The following is a 17,646-nucleotide window of genomic DNA, read 5'->3' on the forward strand; positions in this document are numbered from 1 at the left end:
TCAATCCACACATGTAAAATAAATCTTTGGTTTGCATCCCACTGCCCCTGGATGTGGTGACTTACAGAGGCTCTCTAAGCACACTCTGAGTTCAAAAACGGCCCTGGGGAATGTAGGGAGGCAAAAGGGGAGGTTGGCAAAAGGCAGCATAGGTAACAGCCAGGCGAGAAGGCAGTTAATGCAGGGTGTGTAAGCCATGTGCCGGGTTTCACCTCCAAGACTCCACATTCCAGCGGGCAGCTTCCAGGGCACAGACGACTGCACCTATGGCACAGCCCTGGGTCTGACAACGTTCTTCATTAGCTCAGAATCCTTTGGAGAATAGAGCTTTCTCAGGTGATCTCCACTCGGGTGTTATTCCCAAGATGCACACGAGATGGCAGCAGAGAGCGCCTCCGTGCCCACCTGCAAAATGAGAACCCAGACAGGTGATACTATTCACTGTGAAATAAATCCTGTTTTAGGCCCTGCACATGTCTCATCTCACCTACTGCTCCTATTTACCCGAGGAGGCAGGGACAATATTATCTCCTTGTCATAGGTATTTAAGCGGAAGACTGATTCTATCACAGTTCTGAGTCCAGAACTGAGGCTTAAATGGGCCCAGGTGGGTTAGAAGAACTCGCATACCAGGAATCTTGAACACATAGAATAATAGCCCTGCAGCATTGGGGTGGATCTTTCTATTTGAAGAAATTCTGCACATAACCTAATGGTCCAGCTTGACATGCACTCACCCAGGCTGGATTTGAAAGCAAAAAGTCCAGACGGCTATTTCAGGCTCTGCCATTCACTGCTGACCTTGGTGACTCCATTTCCTCTGTAGAGCTAAGTTTCCCCAACTGTAAACAATGTGTGTGTCAGGGGTGGGGTGAGGGGGCGACTTGGGCAGCTAAAGGGATGGCACTGTGCTCTGCACAAAGGAGACACTTTTAACATACACCATGCTGCATGTAAGGTAGTGAGCTCCCCATCGCCTCTATTACATTGTGGAGAATGCAAGGGAAGGAAGGAACCTCGAACAGCCAAGCCTCTCGTTTTGCAAGTGTGAGTGTCAGGGCAGCTACTCAGAGTCACAGAGCGATCACAGACATCGGAGCCCGTCTGAGGCCCACGCGTCACACCATCCGCCTGGGTGTCGAGAAAGGATCACCTACAGAGAGCCTGTTGACTCAGACACTGCCTGCCTGCGGCTATGGGCCTGCCGCTAGCTGGGAGCTCCCCAGCCTTACAGTTGTATAGGAACCTGACAGCAAATTGTCACTGTTTGGTAATCACACTTTTCGAGTGCTTCTCTGTTAGCCCCACTTGGCTAAGCTCCCCTCCACAGCCCAGATCCTGTGTTGTGTCACCCTAATGAAGCTCCGTTGAGGGGATGGGCACCTCTGTGCAAATGGCCACCCTTCCAGCACCCTGATTTCCCATCGGTTTCTCAAGGCCTACCAAGGCACCCCTGTTGGCTTGTTGATTCTGGGCGCAGTGTCCAAAGACATGGCAGCAGCTCATCCCAGGACCAGGCAAGACATGGGCAACCAAGTGCCTAGGTGGACAAAACATATCTTGGGCAGGCATGACAGGGACAATGTGCACCCCCGGCTCGCTCACAAGCCGAGACGCCCAGGAACGATCCTTGTAGGCACTGCTGTGGGCACCGCTGCATGCTGTCCGCCTGGGCCTCAGGCAGCTCGTCGCACTTCGCCACGCCCGACGCTCTCCGGCCAGAGGATCACCGTGCTGACCCCCACAGGGCGCCGTGCTGACTTTCCAGGTACCGTGTACCTGCCGGCTTGTATCTGCCTTAGGCTGGAGAAGCCACCTGGAATGTAGAAACCACCTTATCCTAAACGTCACCTTGTCTTGCTTTGTACTTTGTACCTGCTGGCTTGTGTTTGTCTCCTAGGGACTTAGGGTCAGCGGACCGGGCAGTCCAGACGGCAGCCTGGGGGGCCGGATGTGGACCCGGAGGGCCGGTCACGCCCGGAGACCCGGAAAAGGACCCCGAAGCATCGAAGGGAGAGCAGCCTCCTTCACCCCGTCCTACAAAACTCCACACCCATTGTTGCTCGGGGAGGTTACGGTGTTTTCTAGCCTGACCTCCGGTAGCCCAAACGCGCCCAATAAATTCTAACAGCCCCACTCTGGCTTCCGGAGACTCGCTGCTTCGGCCGTGACTCGATGGTGACTCTTCTCCCCGACCGACAACCCGCCGAGGCCCGGCCGCTCTGCTTGTCCCCGAGTTGACGCATCTGCTCAGGGGCGGGGCCGGGACCCCGTCCGGGCAGTGACAGCAGAGCCCCGTCCTGGACAGCGAGGCCACAGCGCCAGCTCCACAGACGGGGAAGCTGAGGCCCGGGGCGCGGCGGAATCGCGGCCACGAGGGTGGCGCCCCTCCTCCTCTTGGGTCGCGGGCTGCCACCGCGGGCAGCACACGCGGGGCCACACGCAGAAACCCGGGTCCATAAAGCGCCCGGAGAGGCGACCGAAGCGCCTAAACCCGGACCTGAGGAACGAACCGCGCGGCACCATGGCAACGGCGCGGACGGAAGTGCGTCATCGGCGGGCGGGACGACCCCGCGCGGCCGCCGAAGGGAGCGTCGCGCGCTCCGCCCCGAGGGAGGCGCCGAGCCCGCGTTTCGCCGACGGCGCGGGCCTGCGGGCGGTTGTCGGGCGCCGTGGAGGGTAAAGCGGACGCGGGGCCGCGGGGCGCGCGGGGCGGGAGGCCGGAGGGCGGGGCGGGCCGAGGCCCGGGCGGCCGGGGGCCTCTCGCTTCCGGCCGGGGAAACAGGCCCGGAGGCGGATGCCGGAAGCTCGTCCCTTTCGCGCACACACATAATATTAGATGAGAACATACTTTTTATCATAATAGTAGGTGACAAAGCAAAACACCACATACATCTGAACCGAGTGCGTGCAGGAGGCCTCCGCCGCGGTCGCCGTCCCTGCGCCCCCGTTTCGTGTTGCAGGAGCCTGGCCGCGAGCGAGCCGCGTTTCGGGGTCTCCGGGGCGACGGGGCCTGTGCTGTGCGGCGGCCTCGCCTCCGGCGGCGGGTCGTGCCGAACGGACACAGGCGTGTCTCCGCCGGAAGGGAGACGGAACAGCCATAAACAGCTCAGTTTCCAAACTTAAAAGGTTTGGTGTTGAGACCTGTTCAGACGCGAGAAGCGCAGGCTGGGAGCCGGGCGCACAGTGTTTCTCGGTGGCGGCGGCGGCGCCAGACAGCCCGAGCCGCACGTTTGTACCGTCGCCCCGGGCCCCTCGCCGTGTGTCCCCTCGTGCCCGCACCTGTAGGATGAGTCAGTGGTGCCTTTCCCGGACGGTTCTGGTGAGGAGTCAATGAGACGGTGCCCAGGAAACACAGTCGGGCACGTGGCTGTGACTGGGGTCTGCTCGTGCCACGCACGTTCCTGTTGCAGGGTCACTTGGGGGAGGCGGTGCGTGTCCGTGGCTGACCTCCCGACCCAGCCCCTCCCGGGGAGCCCGCCGACCTCTGGGAAAAACCAGCCTGCCTTTCACCCCGTTGCCCCCCTTCCCCAGATGACAGTTTTCTATACCGTCCTATGCTTCATTCTTCTTATTAACATTTTGTCTGTCTCTTATCATGTTTACATAATTTCCTTCTCGTTTTAAGATACGGGACATACCTGTAAAACTGTGTGAAAATGTGAGTTTGAAGAATGATGATAAAATGAGCACTTACACACCCACCATCGTGTTAGAGCATTTCCACACCCTCAAAGCCCCCCTTGAGCCCCTGCTGCTCTGAGTATGTGTTCTCCACTCTGCTGTTTTCTTTATAGTTTTTACTGTCGATGTATCTCTAATGAATGCAGTGCGTGGTTTGCTAGGTTTTGAATTTTATATAAATGGGACCCTAACATCTTTGGTGTGACTCGATTTTTGCACATAAAACCGTGTCTATTAGATGCATCCATGTCGATGTGAGTCGCTCTACTTCATCTTCAGTGCTATGAATTCCATGGTCTGTTTAGACACACTTTATATTATATAGGCATTCTTCAATTGATCTTCATTTATACTTTTGCCAGATTTTTGTTGCCACATGGTGCTTTTATAAGCATATTTCCTGGGGCAAATTTGGAAACGTTTCTGTAAGGAACATACCTAATAGTGGATTTGTGAGGATATCCAGATTAGCTAGCAATGTCAACTTGTCTGGGTTATAAGGGTTCACACTCTAGTGGCAGTGGGTGAAAGTCTCAGCCTCCGCCATTCTAAGGATTTTTGCATATCTGGTGGTGTTGAAGACATTAATCACTGAGGTTTTAATACTCATTTGCCTGGTGATATGGAGGTTGAGCATCTTTTCACATATTTACTAATTGTGCATTTTATCAAATTTCTGAGTACAGTTGTCTTCCCCTTTTATACCTTTTATAGGAGCTCTTTATATATGTTCTGAATGTGAATCTCTTGTGGTTTAAATGTGTTTCAGATACCTTCCAGTTTGTAGCTTTTCTCTTTCTCTTTCACACTATCTGGTGTTTTGGTGAACAGAGGTCTTTAATTTTAACAAGGTTGAAAAAAAAGGCAAAATATTTATATGATCTGAAGAGAAACCAGAGTTCAACAAGGTTAAAGATATCAGTATATTCCTTTACGGTTTGTACTTTTTGTATTGTTTTTTAAAGAAATACAAACTGTATGACCTTTGGGTTATACAGTTATTCTCATATATTGTTGTCCAAAAGTTTCATAGTCTTTCCTTCCTTAGGACCTTCCTCCTTAAGAATAGAATTTTGTGCATGCTATGAGGTAAGGTTCTAGTTTTTTCCCCACATGTGGATAACCAGCTGTTATCAGCTCTGATCTTTGTGGTTTGTGGGAAGGTAGTGTTTTAGTAGAGAACAAGAGACATAAAAATGCCCTGCAGTAGTCCTACCACGACACTTCTTTCATTAGTGATTTGGCAGAGGAGAAGGAAGCTAACGTTTATCAAGTGTTTACTAGCAGTTCTCTAAGCAGTGAATGTTACTCTAATTTTTTTGTGAGAAAATGGAGCCTCAGCTAAATTTATCCAAGGCCATAGATCTGGTAAGTGGCTGAGCCAACTTTCAGACCCAGAACCATCTAACAGTAAAAATAGCTAACACTTATGTAGGGCTTAGTCTGTTGCCAGGCTTTTACAAGTATTAACTCATTTTATCCTCGTAGTATTTTTTTGGAGGACTTTTCTATCGTTGTTCTTCACTTACAGCTTAGACACTGAAGCACGTGGAGGTCAGTTTCACAGCTGAGAGGAGCAGCAGGCTGTGAGCACAGGCGTCTGTCTAGCTGCAGAGCCCACACTTCTCACCACTGCCCAGGACTTACTGGCCTAGGCCCTGGCTTGTGTCCTTTTTGTTTTTGTACTACTCAGCATGATGACCTGGATTTTAAAAAACTATAACAAGTTTATGTTTGTTCATGCTTCGCTGCGCTCGGAAGTCAGGATTTCATTTACTTCTTTTTCAGTCCCTGCACCATGCAGGGCGGTACGAGAAGAGTAGGCACCATGACTGATGTCCACAGGAGATTCCTGCAGCTGCTGATGACTCATGGTGTGCTGGAGGAGGGGGATGTCAAGCGCTTGCAGAAGCACTGCTACAAGGTCCATGACTGTAAGTATTGTTTTCCTGGTCCCAGCATGCTCTGGGACCATGATCAGGGAACAGTGACGTTGGTAATGCTATGTAACCAGTCAGCCCATACGATTGACCTGGGTATTCAGTCTCTCACATCTCCCACCAGCCCATCTTTCTCATTTCACCTTCACCTTTTTGTTGTAAAGCAAATCTTCCACTTATCACAGTGGTGAGAGCTTGGCCTCTGAAGCTGTAGAGTCATGGTTCACAGCAGGCCTCCAGCACCTTCTCCAGTATGAGATTTTCACCTCTAAAATGAGGGTAATCAATCGTACTTCACACATAGGGTGGTTCAGAGACCTAAGAGACATGGTACACACACAACACCCAGCACAGGGAACGTGCTCACTGGGCTAACAGTGTTCAGAGGGCATAGCCTGGGCCTCCGCCAAACCCGGAAGTGCCATGCCTGCTCTGTGCCAGCTGTGGCCATTTGGAGCGTCATGTTAATGGGTTGTTGGGACCGTAAATAAGATAATACACATGAAGCGCTGGAGACAGGACCTGGTGCAGTCTAAGTTTTCAGCTTTGGAGGTAGCAGCGAGGCAGTAGGATCAGTGGTGATAGATCGGTAAAATCAATATTGGTCGGTCTTGTTGAGTGAAAAAGACAGTTGATAGATTAATACGTCTATGTTGTCATTGTGTTGTCTTTTGTAAAACTTAATGATTTTTCTGTCCATGAATATTTCTGCATGTAGAAATTCTACAGTGGAGTGGAAGGAGATATAACGTAGGTGCTTGCCTTTGAGGAGATGAGAAGTGGCATAGATTTGTCACTGGAAATCGAAGAACACTTCATCTTTATCCTATGTTGTTCCTTTAATGAAAAAAGACTTGCAGCAAACACGGCATTAGTAGGGTGTCTCATAACCGTCCCTGCTGGTGAATGGGGTCTGTGGTTAGAGCCTCTGTATGTTGAGGAGCACAGCAGGACTTGAAACCTGGACCTCAGGATTATCCGGTGCTGGACACACACAGGCTTTCTGAACGTGTCCTCTACATAACACTTCACTGTGTCTTCCTTCTAGTGTCTCACGTGGGTCCTGGACGTGAGCGTTAGTGTTGCTGGCTAAGTGTCATAGCTCACTCCAAATAGCCATATGAGCTTACTACTAAGATTGAAAGTGCTTTTGCCTTTATTTGACCTTTAAAGTTGTTATGATTGAATTTGGGAAAGTCCATAATAGATTGTGTGCAATGTGTCTAGGAATTGATTTACTCTCACACTGTATATACCATTTCCGCACATCAAGCAAGGTATGTTTATGGCTAGGGTAATCTGGATAGAACTATAGTTTGATTTCACCTATCTTTCATTAAAAAAAAAAAGTTCGCAATCATTATTGTAACTTGAGAGAGCTTAAATAAGAATGATGGGAAGATATCAATATCCTCTGAAGCCTCAGGAAAGGTAGGGGAAATTTCACAGGATATTAGGATGGTAACATTTGGCAACTACACAGGCATAGATCAGGAAATGAAATACTGACCATTTAGAGTAGGGAGTGGAATAGAAAGAAAGAATGGAGTTCACATTCTAATTATTTTTCACTTGCTTCCCTTTGATAACAAATTCAGTTTTCCAAAAACCCGTCATAATCTCCGTATTTTTTATCTCTGAGGCACAACATGCTTTACTCGTTTTTTTTCTTTTAAGTTAATCCAGACTCTTGTTGCTTTTCGTCTTTCATATGAGCTGTTTATTACTCTCTGTTCAAAATTTACATTTAGAGTGTGAATTTTACATTTTATTTATACAAATTGTCTTCTCTTTATTCTCTCTATAAAGTAGCAATCCAATTCTCTATGTTAGAATGTAGTAATTAAGAATGTGTGGTTGTTCAAATATCGGCTCTGCCACTCATTAACTTTGTGGTTCTGATTGACTATAAGCCTCTACCAGAGTGGTTATGTAAGGATTAAGTATAAAATTTTCATAAGGCACTTAACATAGCTCTTACAACACAATAGAGTAGCCATTAATATTTATATTGGGTTGTTCATCCTTAATATTCATCCCAATACGCCTTAAATAAGACTTAGAATTAAGAAAAAAAAAAAGAATGATGAAAATTACCTAAAATTTAGTAAATACTTAAAAACCCAATGTTATTAAGCTCCTATCTTTTGAAGTGATGCCTAGGAGAGGCCACTTATACTAACTAAAAACATATGTAGCTTCTAAGAATTATGACACAAAGGAGTACTTTGTTACTCTAGTAATAGTTTCCTATGGGGTTTGTCCAGTTTCTCAAAGCACTTTGTGTTCTGGGCCTTTGCTTTGGGTTCTTTTCTTATCGTCACTGGGGGAAAACGAGTTCTCCAAAGCTGCTGGCTAGTGAGTTCCGATTTTGTTCTGATGCCCTGGTGTAAAGCCTTGTGTCTGGCCTTCTCAATGGCACTGGGCCCTGTCGGGTCCTGAGCCAGGCTGCGTACATGCAAGCCCAGCACAGCTTCCCGACACAAGATGGGGTCCAGGCCTCTGCTGGGACTGGTGGCACAGGTGAGACTTTTCTTCACCTTGGGTCTCGTGCATCATACAGATTCAAATGATTCCAGTAGAAACCCCAGAGGGAAGTAGGTCCAGGAGACCTAGGGGCTGGTGTTCGAAGACTTGGATTTGAGGGTTTCCACTTTTAACCGAGTTAGTAGCAGGGACCAATTTATCTTCCTGTCTGAAGTAATTTAAAAATGGACAGAATATATGAAACACTAGACATTAGTCAATGAAGGACAGTGATCTCATGAGAAAAAGGCGGTGAGGGTTTTTCTTTCTTGCCATCAAATACATGCTGTCTTTTCTAAGACCACCCTCCAGTTCTGGACACCAGCTGGGTGTCCAGTAACACCATTCAGTGCCGACACTGTCTGCCTGGGTTCGCATCAGCCCACAAGGTAAGGGCTCAGTCCCACTTCAGGTGCCAGTCACAAGCCCTGGGCCTCCCAGACTTCTCCTGGGACCCCAGCCCCAGGTTAAGTAAGTTGCTGGAATGTTTCACAGAGCCCAGGAAAACACTGCTTACATTTGTGGCTCATTATACAGGGTACAGCTCAGGAACAGCCAGATGGCAGAGATGGGGGTGGGCAGGGGCTAGGGGCAGCGGGGGGCCGTGGAGCTTTTCTGCCCTTTTGGGTGCTCCACTCCCAGCACTTTGGTGTGTTCACCTTCCCAGAACACCCAAGGCTCCCAGCACTGGGTGCCTCGCAGGCAGAAAAGGGCTCCGGCAGGCCCACATGCCGCGAAGAGAGGTTTGCGTGGCATGGCGGAGGAAGAAGGTGCGAAAGCACAGAGGCTTCCCTGGGGAAGGTGCTATCTGAGTCCATAACCAGTAGGCAGAGGGAGTAGTGAAAAGGAGGGAGGCATTTCAGAAAGGAAGACAGGGTGGCAGGGGACGGGGTGTCTCACTCCTCGGATCACGGTTCTTCAGCAGTTGTGGCTCGATTTCATGGTCACAGGTCGCAATTATTGTCTCCTTTACGTGGCCTACATGGCAGTGCCGTTCACCGTCGCCAGCATGATCTTCTGTTCTTTTTTTTAAAAGATTTTTATTGGGGGAATTGGGGAATGGGAACAGTGCTGGGGAATTGGGGGAAGGGGAACAGACAAGTTGCTGTCGTTTTGTTCTTCAGTCTAGTTGTGGAGGATGTTGCTTCACTGGCCCAAATTGGCACCATCATTGCGCTCTTCTCGGGCGAGGCAGATCAGTCGCCGGCTTCTGGATGGCTGCTCACGGCGGCTGCTGGCCACTCACGCTGGTTGCTGGCTACACACGGTAGCCCATGGCAACCCACTGCCACAGGGGCTGCAGCCTACGCTGTTGCCGGCGACTCAGGGCAGCCCAGCTCCAGGTTGAGCTGTTGTTCAGCATCTTAGCTGTAGAGGGCAGTGTCACTGGCCCTCATATGTGGGATCCGAACCGGGGCCCTCTGGCGTCCCAAGCCAGTTCTTAACCATCGTGCCACTCGGCCGGCCCATCTTCTATTCTTTAAACTTTAATAATCTACGTATTCCAGGAGCTTAGAAATACCTTTCTCTGTAAAAAGTCAAACACACAGAGTTCAGGTGCCCTGGGGTGACCCCCTTGGTTATCAGCTTGGTGAGTTACCTGCCAGGCTTCTTTGCTGCAGTGTTGCTTCATTGGTTTTATTACTGTTTTTAACATAAATGGTATATTTCTGGTTTTCTGCTGTTATTTTTTCCTCAGAGTGGTTTTCTAGCCACAAATCTTTGAAACTAAAAAAGCATCACAATACAAAAGGTACCAAGACAAAAGGTGACCCTGACCCTCTGCTTCCAACTCTGAGAGGCTCCCCACGGCCCACGGGAGGGAGGTCACACCCTCCCCTGCCCCAGGGCCTTGTGTCCTCTGCTCCTGCTTCTCCTACAGCCTCTTGGGCCCTCCTGGCCTTCCCCTGTTCCCCAGCTCATTGGCCGTCCACTCACTCACCCCAGCCCCTGCAGTGCTGGGTTGGGCGGCCCTATTCCGGCTCTGAGGGACCGATCGCCCTGTCAGTGGTGGCAGCATCCCCTGTGGTCTCAGCCGTGCGCCTCCTGTTGTCAGGGGCAGCGAGCGGGCAGGTAGCGCACAGATTGCACAGCGGCTGCTGCCGTGCTGTGGAGCGCCCGCAGCCCATGGACTGGCTGGTGCCTGCCCCCCCAGGGCAGTGTGAGGTGCTGGGGACTGCTCAGTGGGACCTGCCGTCCGTACCCATGGTTGCTGGTCTTTGGTATTGCACCCTGGGCCCAGCACCCTGGTGTCCAGGGAGCACCTGATGTAGGTAATGGGAGGAGGGAAAGGAGACACACCTGCAGGGACAGACAGGCCTGCGTGGGAGCTGGGACGAGGTTGAGGGACTGGCTGTGATGATCGTCAGCGGGAGCTCCCCGCAAGTTCCCAGGCAGGGCCTGACAGGGGAGCAGGCTGGGGCCGCATGCAGGGAGAGCGACACCACGGGGGGGCTCAGATGCCACTTCCTGGGGCCTCTCTGCCTAACAGCACCCTCGTGTCTGGGTATTCCAGGGAGAAAGAAGCTATGGGAGAAAGAAACTACAGGCTCTGCTCAGGCTGCTGGACTGAAGCCAGCTCCAGCGTGTGACCAAGTCGTCCCCCTGTGTATTTCTAGGCAATGCTCCGGTGGAGAAGCTGGAAGACTTCATCAACAACATTAACAGTGTCTTGGAATCCTTGTACATTGAGATAAAGAAAGGAGTCACCGAAGATGACGGGAGACCCATTTATGCGCTGGTAAGTCCCAGACAGCCCTCCGGTGACATTTGTGAGGAACAGGGACTGGGACAAGGGCTCTGAAGTCAGGACAGACACCCAGCCAGGCCCGCCATGACCCATCCCGCGTCCTGCACTCCCCACGGCCTCTGGCCTGCAGTCTGGTGACCTCTGCCCTTACCAGGTCAGGCGACCAGAACCTACGCCTGGACTCTGGCCCTCAGTGCTGATTCACTGCCCCACAGAGCCCCCGCCCAGGCATGGCAGCATGCACTTGGCTTTGTTTTGATGACAGTTCTCTACAGATGTGCAATATTAGGATCCAAGGGGTGAAATGCTTTTCATTTTGAACAAGACACAGAGCTGTGGAAAGAAGATGTGGAGACACACTTGGGGCCTCCTGTTGTTTTCAGACCCTCCCTCCCAGGGATGGAGGAGACACAGGTGGGAAAAGCTGACAAGACCCATCCTTGGCTGGAGAGCTGCCTTAGGCCGATCAGAGCAGCTTCTACCAGCCAGGCCCACACAGAGGGGCTCTAGCACAGGGTTCCCAAACTGTGTTTTGGGGAAAAAGGACTGTGGGGTTAACTCACTACAGAGGTGCTGGCTTACACAGGCCAACCTGGGTTCTTCCCTGCGAGACTTCCTAGTGTTTTGTGCATTTGAAGCTCCGTCAGTGTGCACACAGGTTTCCCAGATTTATCTGAGTTTGGAAAATACCACACAACTTTAGGAGTTCTCAAAACTGTGAGAATTAGATGTGTTGACTCAACTAAAGATTTAAGTCTGTAACATAAGACTGGTCACAAAGGCACCCCTGCAGCCCACAGTGCCGAAACAGGTGCTCAGGGATGGGCAGGCGGGCGGGAGGGGACGCCAGCAGGCGAAGAAACTGACCGGGAGGCCCAGCCTGACCGAGGGCCATGATGACGTGTTTTTCAGGTGAATCTAGCAACGACTCCCATTTCCAAAATGGCTTCAGACTTTGCAGAGAACGAGCTGGACCTATTTAGAAAGGCTGTAAGTACGGAAACCCATCAGTGAGTTTTCTATGGGAGACTTTTGTCTTCATCATTAGAAATGAGAACTGCAGGCTTCCAGGGTCACCGTTGCTGCCCGAGAAAGCCCCATGCAGGGGAACGTTGCCGAGCACCTCACCTGGAACTCGAGCCACCCTGCAGTGGGTGTGGAGGGTGCAGCGTCTGCCTGGGGAGGAGGGACTGGGCCAGGTCCGATCCCTGACTGCGTGAGCAGCGGGTCTCTTAGGCATGTGGTGCAGTGCACTATGGGATGGCAGCAGGAGCGTCACCTGGGAGCTTGCAAGAGAGGCCGCGTGCCTTACCCAGCCAGGCTCTTGAATCCGAGTCTGGGCTTCAGCAGGTGCCCACTGCTCTGTTAGCACGTTTACTGTGCCCACCTGGCTTCGGAGCTATTGGCTCAGCCCTCAGCCACCGACCTGGCTGACACCTGGTAGGACGGTGGTGCTCAGCCTGGATGCTCCGCGCAGGTGACAGTACTTCCGCCGCTCGGCTTCAGAGGCCATTGCTTTCTAAGGCTCCCTGGGGACAGTGTTACAGGAGTGGCTGCTGAGTCAGGCCTTTGGCCTTTGTCACATGATTATGTTGTCTTCCTGAAGGGTCCTACAGTGCACAGTTGTGCCTGTGACGTGGCAAGGGTCTCCCCCACCTGCCGCCAGGATTGGTATCATTGCTCAAAGCGTGTGTTTGCCGTAGAGTAGACAAACGTGATGCTGTTTCTTGCAGTTGGAACTGATCATCGACTCAGAAACTGGCTTTGCCTCTTCCACCAATATTTTGAACCTGGTTGACCAACTGAAAGGCAAGAAGATGAGGAAGAAGGAAGCTGAGCACGTGCTGCAGAAGTTTGTCCAAAACAAGTGGCTGATTGAGGTATTTTCTTGTACTCTCCCCAGCTCGGCTCATTTTCAGAATGAGCAGCACTGTTTTCAAAGCCATATCGTGTCCAGCTGATGTCTGCTGAGCCTTTTGGGTCCCTTTTCTGCGTTGATGCCCACGGTGTTCCCGTGAGGAGGATTTGGAGCCTCCTGTTGTCACATGGGGTGTCCGGTGGTGGCCCAGGGTTGCACCAATTTTGTGGGCCATGGATCTGAGCCCCGGTCCATAGGCCGCGAGGCTGTGCAGCGCAGTGGTGCACAGCACACCCCCAGCGTCAGACCTGGGCCTGAGTCGTGGTCCAGTGACCTTGAGTCTACGGTAGGGAAGGAGTGCCCACCTCGGGATGAAGAGTGGGGCGAGTGGTGTGTGTCAAGTGCCTGGAACTGGGATCCTGGAGGAATTGCCTTAGTTGTCGTGGTTATTGCTGTCACCATGAGGGCACAGACAAGCTTTTAGAGAGGAATGTGGAAACCCGTGCAAGGATGCAGGTTTCTAGTTGGCCCATGGCTTCTACTGACTGGGGCAGGACAGATGTTCCAATCTGTTCCACAGAAGACACCCAGTTTCTGGGCTCAGGTCCTGTCCACATATCCATGGTGCTGCCCCCCGAATGCCCGAGTCTGCAGGACGTGTTCAGGTCGGGGCCTTGACTTCCCCAAGCAGACCGGCCCGGGACTGCTGCTTGTGGGCGACGCGCTCTCCATTTCCTTTGCGGGGAGAGCGTGTGTCTGGTTGTCATATTCAGTGCTCTGAGTTATTGATCTCTAAGGAGATGGGTTGGCCCTGGCAGTCAGACCAGAAGTGGTCACTTCCTGAGGTACTTCCTGCTAGGAGGAAGATGGTGGAGAGGTCACAGATGGTGGGAGCTCCCCATGAGTGCCAGGGTCTCTGGGCGCATTGGTGCACGTCACAGCCTTGGGTCCTCCCAGCAGCCCTGTGACAGAGGAGAGCCCTTAGCTCTGTTATCAGCTGAACAAACCTCAGCTCCGCGGTCTGGGCGATGCCCCACACCAGCAAGTGGCAGGCCATGTTCAGGCCTGTCGGTGTCAGTGACTGCAACTCCTACCCATCGCTTTGTCACTGCTCTGCTTCCTCCCTGAGGTGGATCTGGCAACATTGGAACATTCTTGGGCAGCTTTGACTAGGATTGACCACACTCTGTCCTCAGACCACCAGTTCCTCACAGTGTACCTTGTCGCACCTGTGGGCATTCGGTGAACACTGAACGAGTTACTGGGCAGGTGGGTGCAGCTCCAGAGGGACAGAATTCATTTAAAAGTTACAAAAAATGCTACAAGAAATACTGATTTTCATAAAGAAACACATTGAATCCCCCATTACCTCAGCCGCAAGAGCTAGGACAGCCCTGTACCCTGCTCCGGGCCGTGAGTCACCACGCGTGTGCAGCCCTCGCTGGCAGGAGTGTGTAATGGTTGTGCTGATGTGTGCCCACCTTTATTGGCAAACTGGCCCCGTGTCCCAGCCCTTGGCTGCCCAGAGAGGCTGGGTGACGGGGTGAGGACGCGCCTCTGCGGCCTACTGAACTTGAGCTATGGGCCCAGGCTCCTGTCCTCTCTGCTCCTGGGTTTTCTTTCACGTCTTTGTCCAAGTCCCCTGCTGGAGGCTCTCCAAGGGGCCAGCTGGCACACTTGCTGGCTGGGGCTGCCAGGCCACTGCACCCATCTGGGCCTTGGGCTGTGGTACTGCAGAGGGGATGGTACCGAGCAGGGAAGGGCATGGCGTGATGGCGGCCATAGCTTGCAGCCTCCACTGTATCCCTACAGAAGGAGGGGGACTTCACCCTGCATAGCCGGGCCATCCTGGAGATGGAGCAGTACATCCGGGAGACACACCCTGAGGCCATGAAGATCTGCAACATATGCCACAGCCTCCTCATCCAGGTACCGTGTGATCCTGCCCTGCTGCAGCCTGGGCCCCCCAGTGCAGCGCCCCCCTCACCGCCCTGCTGCAGCCCCGGGCTGTCCCTGCTTCTTTGGCAGCTGTGTGCCGGCCACTGTGGCTGTTGTGGGCATTCAGTTTCCTTCTCTTTAACACTTGTCTGTCCTGACTGCTCTCCATCCGATCCGCACCTATAGCCATGGTGCCTGGTGACCCTTCCTTTGGCTGAGTTCCTGGGACAAACCATGGGTTTTCAGGCTTTGGGCCCATGCCGCCTGGGTGCATTCTGGAAGTTGTGGCCCTCCTCTTGCCAGCCCGTTTCGGGGTGGTCTTGCCACTTTGCTGGGCCCGGCCAGTCACCACTGCCGTGCTCTGGCATTGAGTCTTGAGCTCCATCCCCCCGCATTCATTTGTCAGAGTTCTTTGTAAAAGCTGCACTAAGGCCTTGGGGTCATTTTCATTGTTAATGTGGGGCCTGGAAGACAAACCTACACAGCCTGCCGGACAGGTCCAGACGGCTGAGTGCTTCTCTTGTTCCAGGGTCAAAGCTGTGACACCTGTGGCATCAGGATGCACTTGCCTTGCGTGGCCAAGTACTTCCAGGCGAGTTCGGAGCCGCGCTGTCCCAACTGTAATGACTACTGGCCCCACGAGATACCAGGTTGGTGACCCCAAGGCGCTCGCTGGTGCTCCTGGCCTGTGGGCGGAGCCAGTTGGCAGGACTGAGCACAGCACCTGAGCCCCACGTGCCCAAGGCGTCTGTGCTGGGTGGGACATGGGGTCCACCAGGGTTTTTTCCTCGCCACTCTCAGGGCCATGTAGGCCCTGTCCACGGCTCCCTCAGGTTGGGCCCCTCCTTTCCTTGCAGGCTGGGGACAAGGGTCAGTGAGGAGTTGGGGACATAGGACGGGGTCCTTGACAATGGAAAGCAGCTATGGCATAAGCTGTGGTCAGTGCAGCCAGCCCTGCCATTCAGTGTTCCTGGTCTCTTCTGTGTGCAGAAGTCTTTGACCCTGAGAAGCACCGGGAGGCTGCCATCTCTAGGCCGAGCAAAAAGCCATCGCGGTCCAGGCAGCACTAGCTGGCGCTACCACAGTCCGTGTGGAAGATAGGCATCCGCGTCCATGTCTCAGGAAGCACCGCCTTACTAGTAGGTCAAAATAAAACTCACTGAGGACTCTCTGCAGCCCGTCTGTGCCCTGCATCGTCTGTCCTGTGCCATCTATCCTGCGCCATCTGTGCCATGCACTGTCCCATGCGATCAGTCCTGCGCTATTGTGTCCCGAGCTTATCTGAGTAGGGTTCACATCGTGGATGTTTCCCCCTTTCCTGGAGCACACTCGTCACGGGGAACCGTTGGGTCCGGTCCTAGCAGGCAAAGGTGCCAGAGCTCCTGTACCTTGCCCTTGAAGGGCGGCTCACTGGCCTTGCCCTTCAGCTCTAGCCTTGGTCACTTGTCCCACCAGCAATGGCCAGCCGGACCTGACTTGTGCAAGCCTTGGCCTTGACCTCCGTAACTTCCCACGGTCTCAACTCTTTTCTGACTCATGATTCAACTGGCCTGAGTGGGCATGCGGCCGGCAGGACGGGCTAGCGGTACTGGGCCTCCTGTCCCCGTTTGGTCAAGGGCAGCCCTGCCCACCAGTGGCCCCAGCCAGGAGTCGGCCCACATGCCTCTTCCTTACTGGCCACCTTCATCGTCACACCTGTGTGGCACGCCCGACAGATGGCCCTCAGCCCCACTGCTGCTGCCCTGGGCCTGGCCCCTCCCCTGCACCAACTCCAAACTGCCCAGATGTCCAGGCTTTTCCAACAGTGACCTTCCCACGATGTTGGTCAGCCTGGTATGCCGCTGCTGGTGGGCACACGAGTTATGAGGCCACAGCGCATCTCAGGGCCTGTCCCTTCCCCACTTGTCAGCGGTGCAGCCTTCTTCCAATCCAGTCACTCGCTGTCCCCCTACTCCCCACTCTTTAATACCTGTAGCTCCCAGTCCCCGTCTCCCTAGACTTCCTGAGTCACACTCTTGCCAGTTGTAATTCCTTGTCCTTCCACCCCAGTATCAGCTGTGACAGAAAAGCCAACTTCAATTGGCTAGAACAAGGAAGGACTTAGCCAGAGGGGGTCCTTCAGGAAAGGCTTGACCTGGTGGTTCCATGTATCTGTCTCTGCTCAGGGCCAATAGGGTGGTTTCTCCCAGGACATCCAGCCTCTCCTGCCTGGCGGCGACGTGGCCACCCAAACCCGCCCTGTGTTCCCTTAGCAGCTTCCAATCTGGATGCTGGCGGGCAACAGGATGGGACAGTCCCAGGGGTGTTGGCACATGGCTGAGAGTGAGGCAGGAACTCTCCCCGAGCAATGGACGGTGGTACCATGGTGGGAGTAAACTGCAGATGCGGGCATCGAGGTCAAAGCTGACCTGCTGGGCCACCGCCCCCCCCCCCCACCTCCCCTGGCAGGAGGCCAAGCTGCACGAGGGGAAAGAAGGAACCATGGCCACAACAGCAGGGTGACAGGGCCGGAGGGAAGCCTGAGGTCCCCTGTAGCACCTCTCACGGTGGAGCCCATGGGTCTGCCTGGTTCTGTGCTTACGTCAGTCTGAGCTGGGCACCCTGGACTCATCCTGTGCCACTTACTGTTCCACCCTGGGACTGTTCCCTCTGCCTCCAGGCCCACTCTCCTTTGCCTGGTCAGTTCCTGTGTCCTTCCAGACCCTGCTCCTCAGTGACCATCTCAAAACTCCTGCCAGCTGCCAGAACGGTGAATGCCCCCTGCCTCAGATTGCCTGCTCCCTGGGACATGCTGTTGTCACAGCAGTCTTGTGGGACGCACACTGTCTCCAGGCAGTGTCAGAATTGTAAATTGTAGGTCACCCAGCCGATGTCACACAATTGGTGTGGACACCCCCGTCCCCCACACATTTGGTGACCAGAAGTGCCACTGGCATTCATAGACTACTGTG

At 53.2% G+C, this 17,646-nt stretch overlaps 1 protein-coding gene across 3 annotated transcripts; it reads left to right on the top strand.

Moving 5' to 3' along the window:
• The first annotated feature begins 2,543 nt into the window (after positions 1-2,543).
• Positions 2,544-15,886, top strand: NSMCE1 (NSE1 component of SMC5/6 complex). Of its 3 annotated transcripts, none has more exons than XM_019649897.1 (8): positions 2,544-2,679; positions 5,473-5,618; positions 10,769-10,890; positions 11,812-11,889; positions 12,633-12,779; positions 14,573-14,686; positions 15,225-15,345; positions 15,686-15,886. In XM_019649897.1, exons 2-8 carry the CDS (start codon positions 5,483-5,485, stop codon positions 15,763-15,765), a joined length of 798 nt encoding a protein of 265 aa, XP_019505442.1. In that variant the 5' UTR covers positions 2,544-2,679; positions 5,473-5,482; the 3' UTR covers positions 15,766-15,886. The 3 variants fall into 3 exon arrangements, with proteins under 3 accessions (XP_019505442.1, XP_019505440.1, XP_019505443.1); XM_019649895.1 differs by having other exon boundaries at positions 2,545-2,679; positions 14,570-14,686; XM_019649898.1 differs by lacking the exon at positions 2,544-2,679 and adding an exon at positions 2,807-3,322 and having other exon boundaries at positions 14,570-14,686.
• Positions 15,887-17,646: the final 1,760 nt, after the last annotated feature.

The sequence above is a fragment of the Hipposideros armiger genome, unplaced genomic scaffold (genome assembly GCF_001890085.2).
Source record: "Hipposideros armiger isolate ML-2016 unplaced genomic scaffold, ASM189008v1 scaffold_135, whole genome shotgun sequence".
Taxonomy (NCBI): Eukaryota; Metazoa; Chordata; class Mammalia; order Chiroptera; family Hipposideridae; genus Hipposideros; species Hipposideros armiger.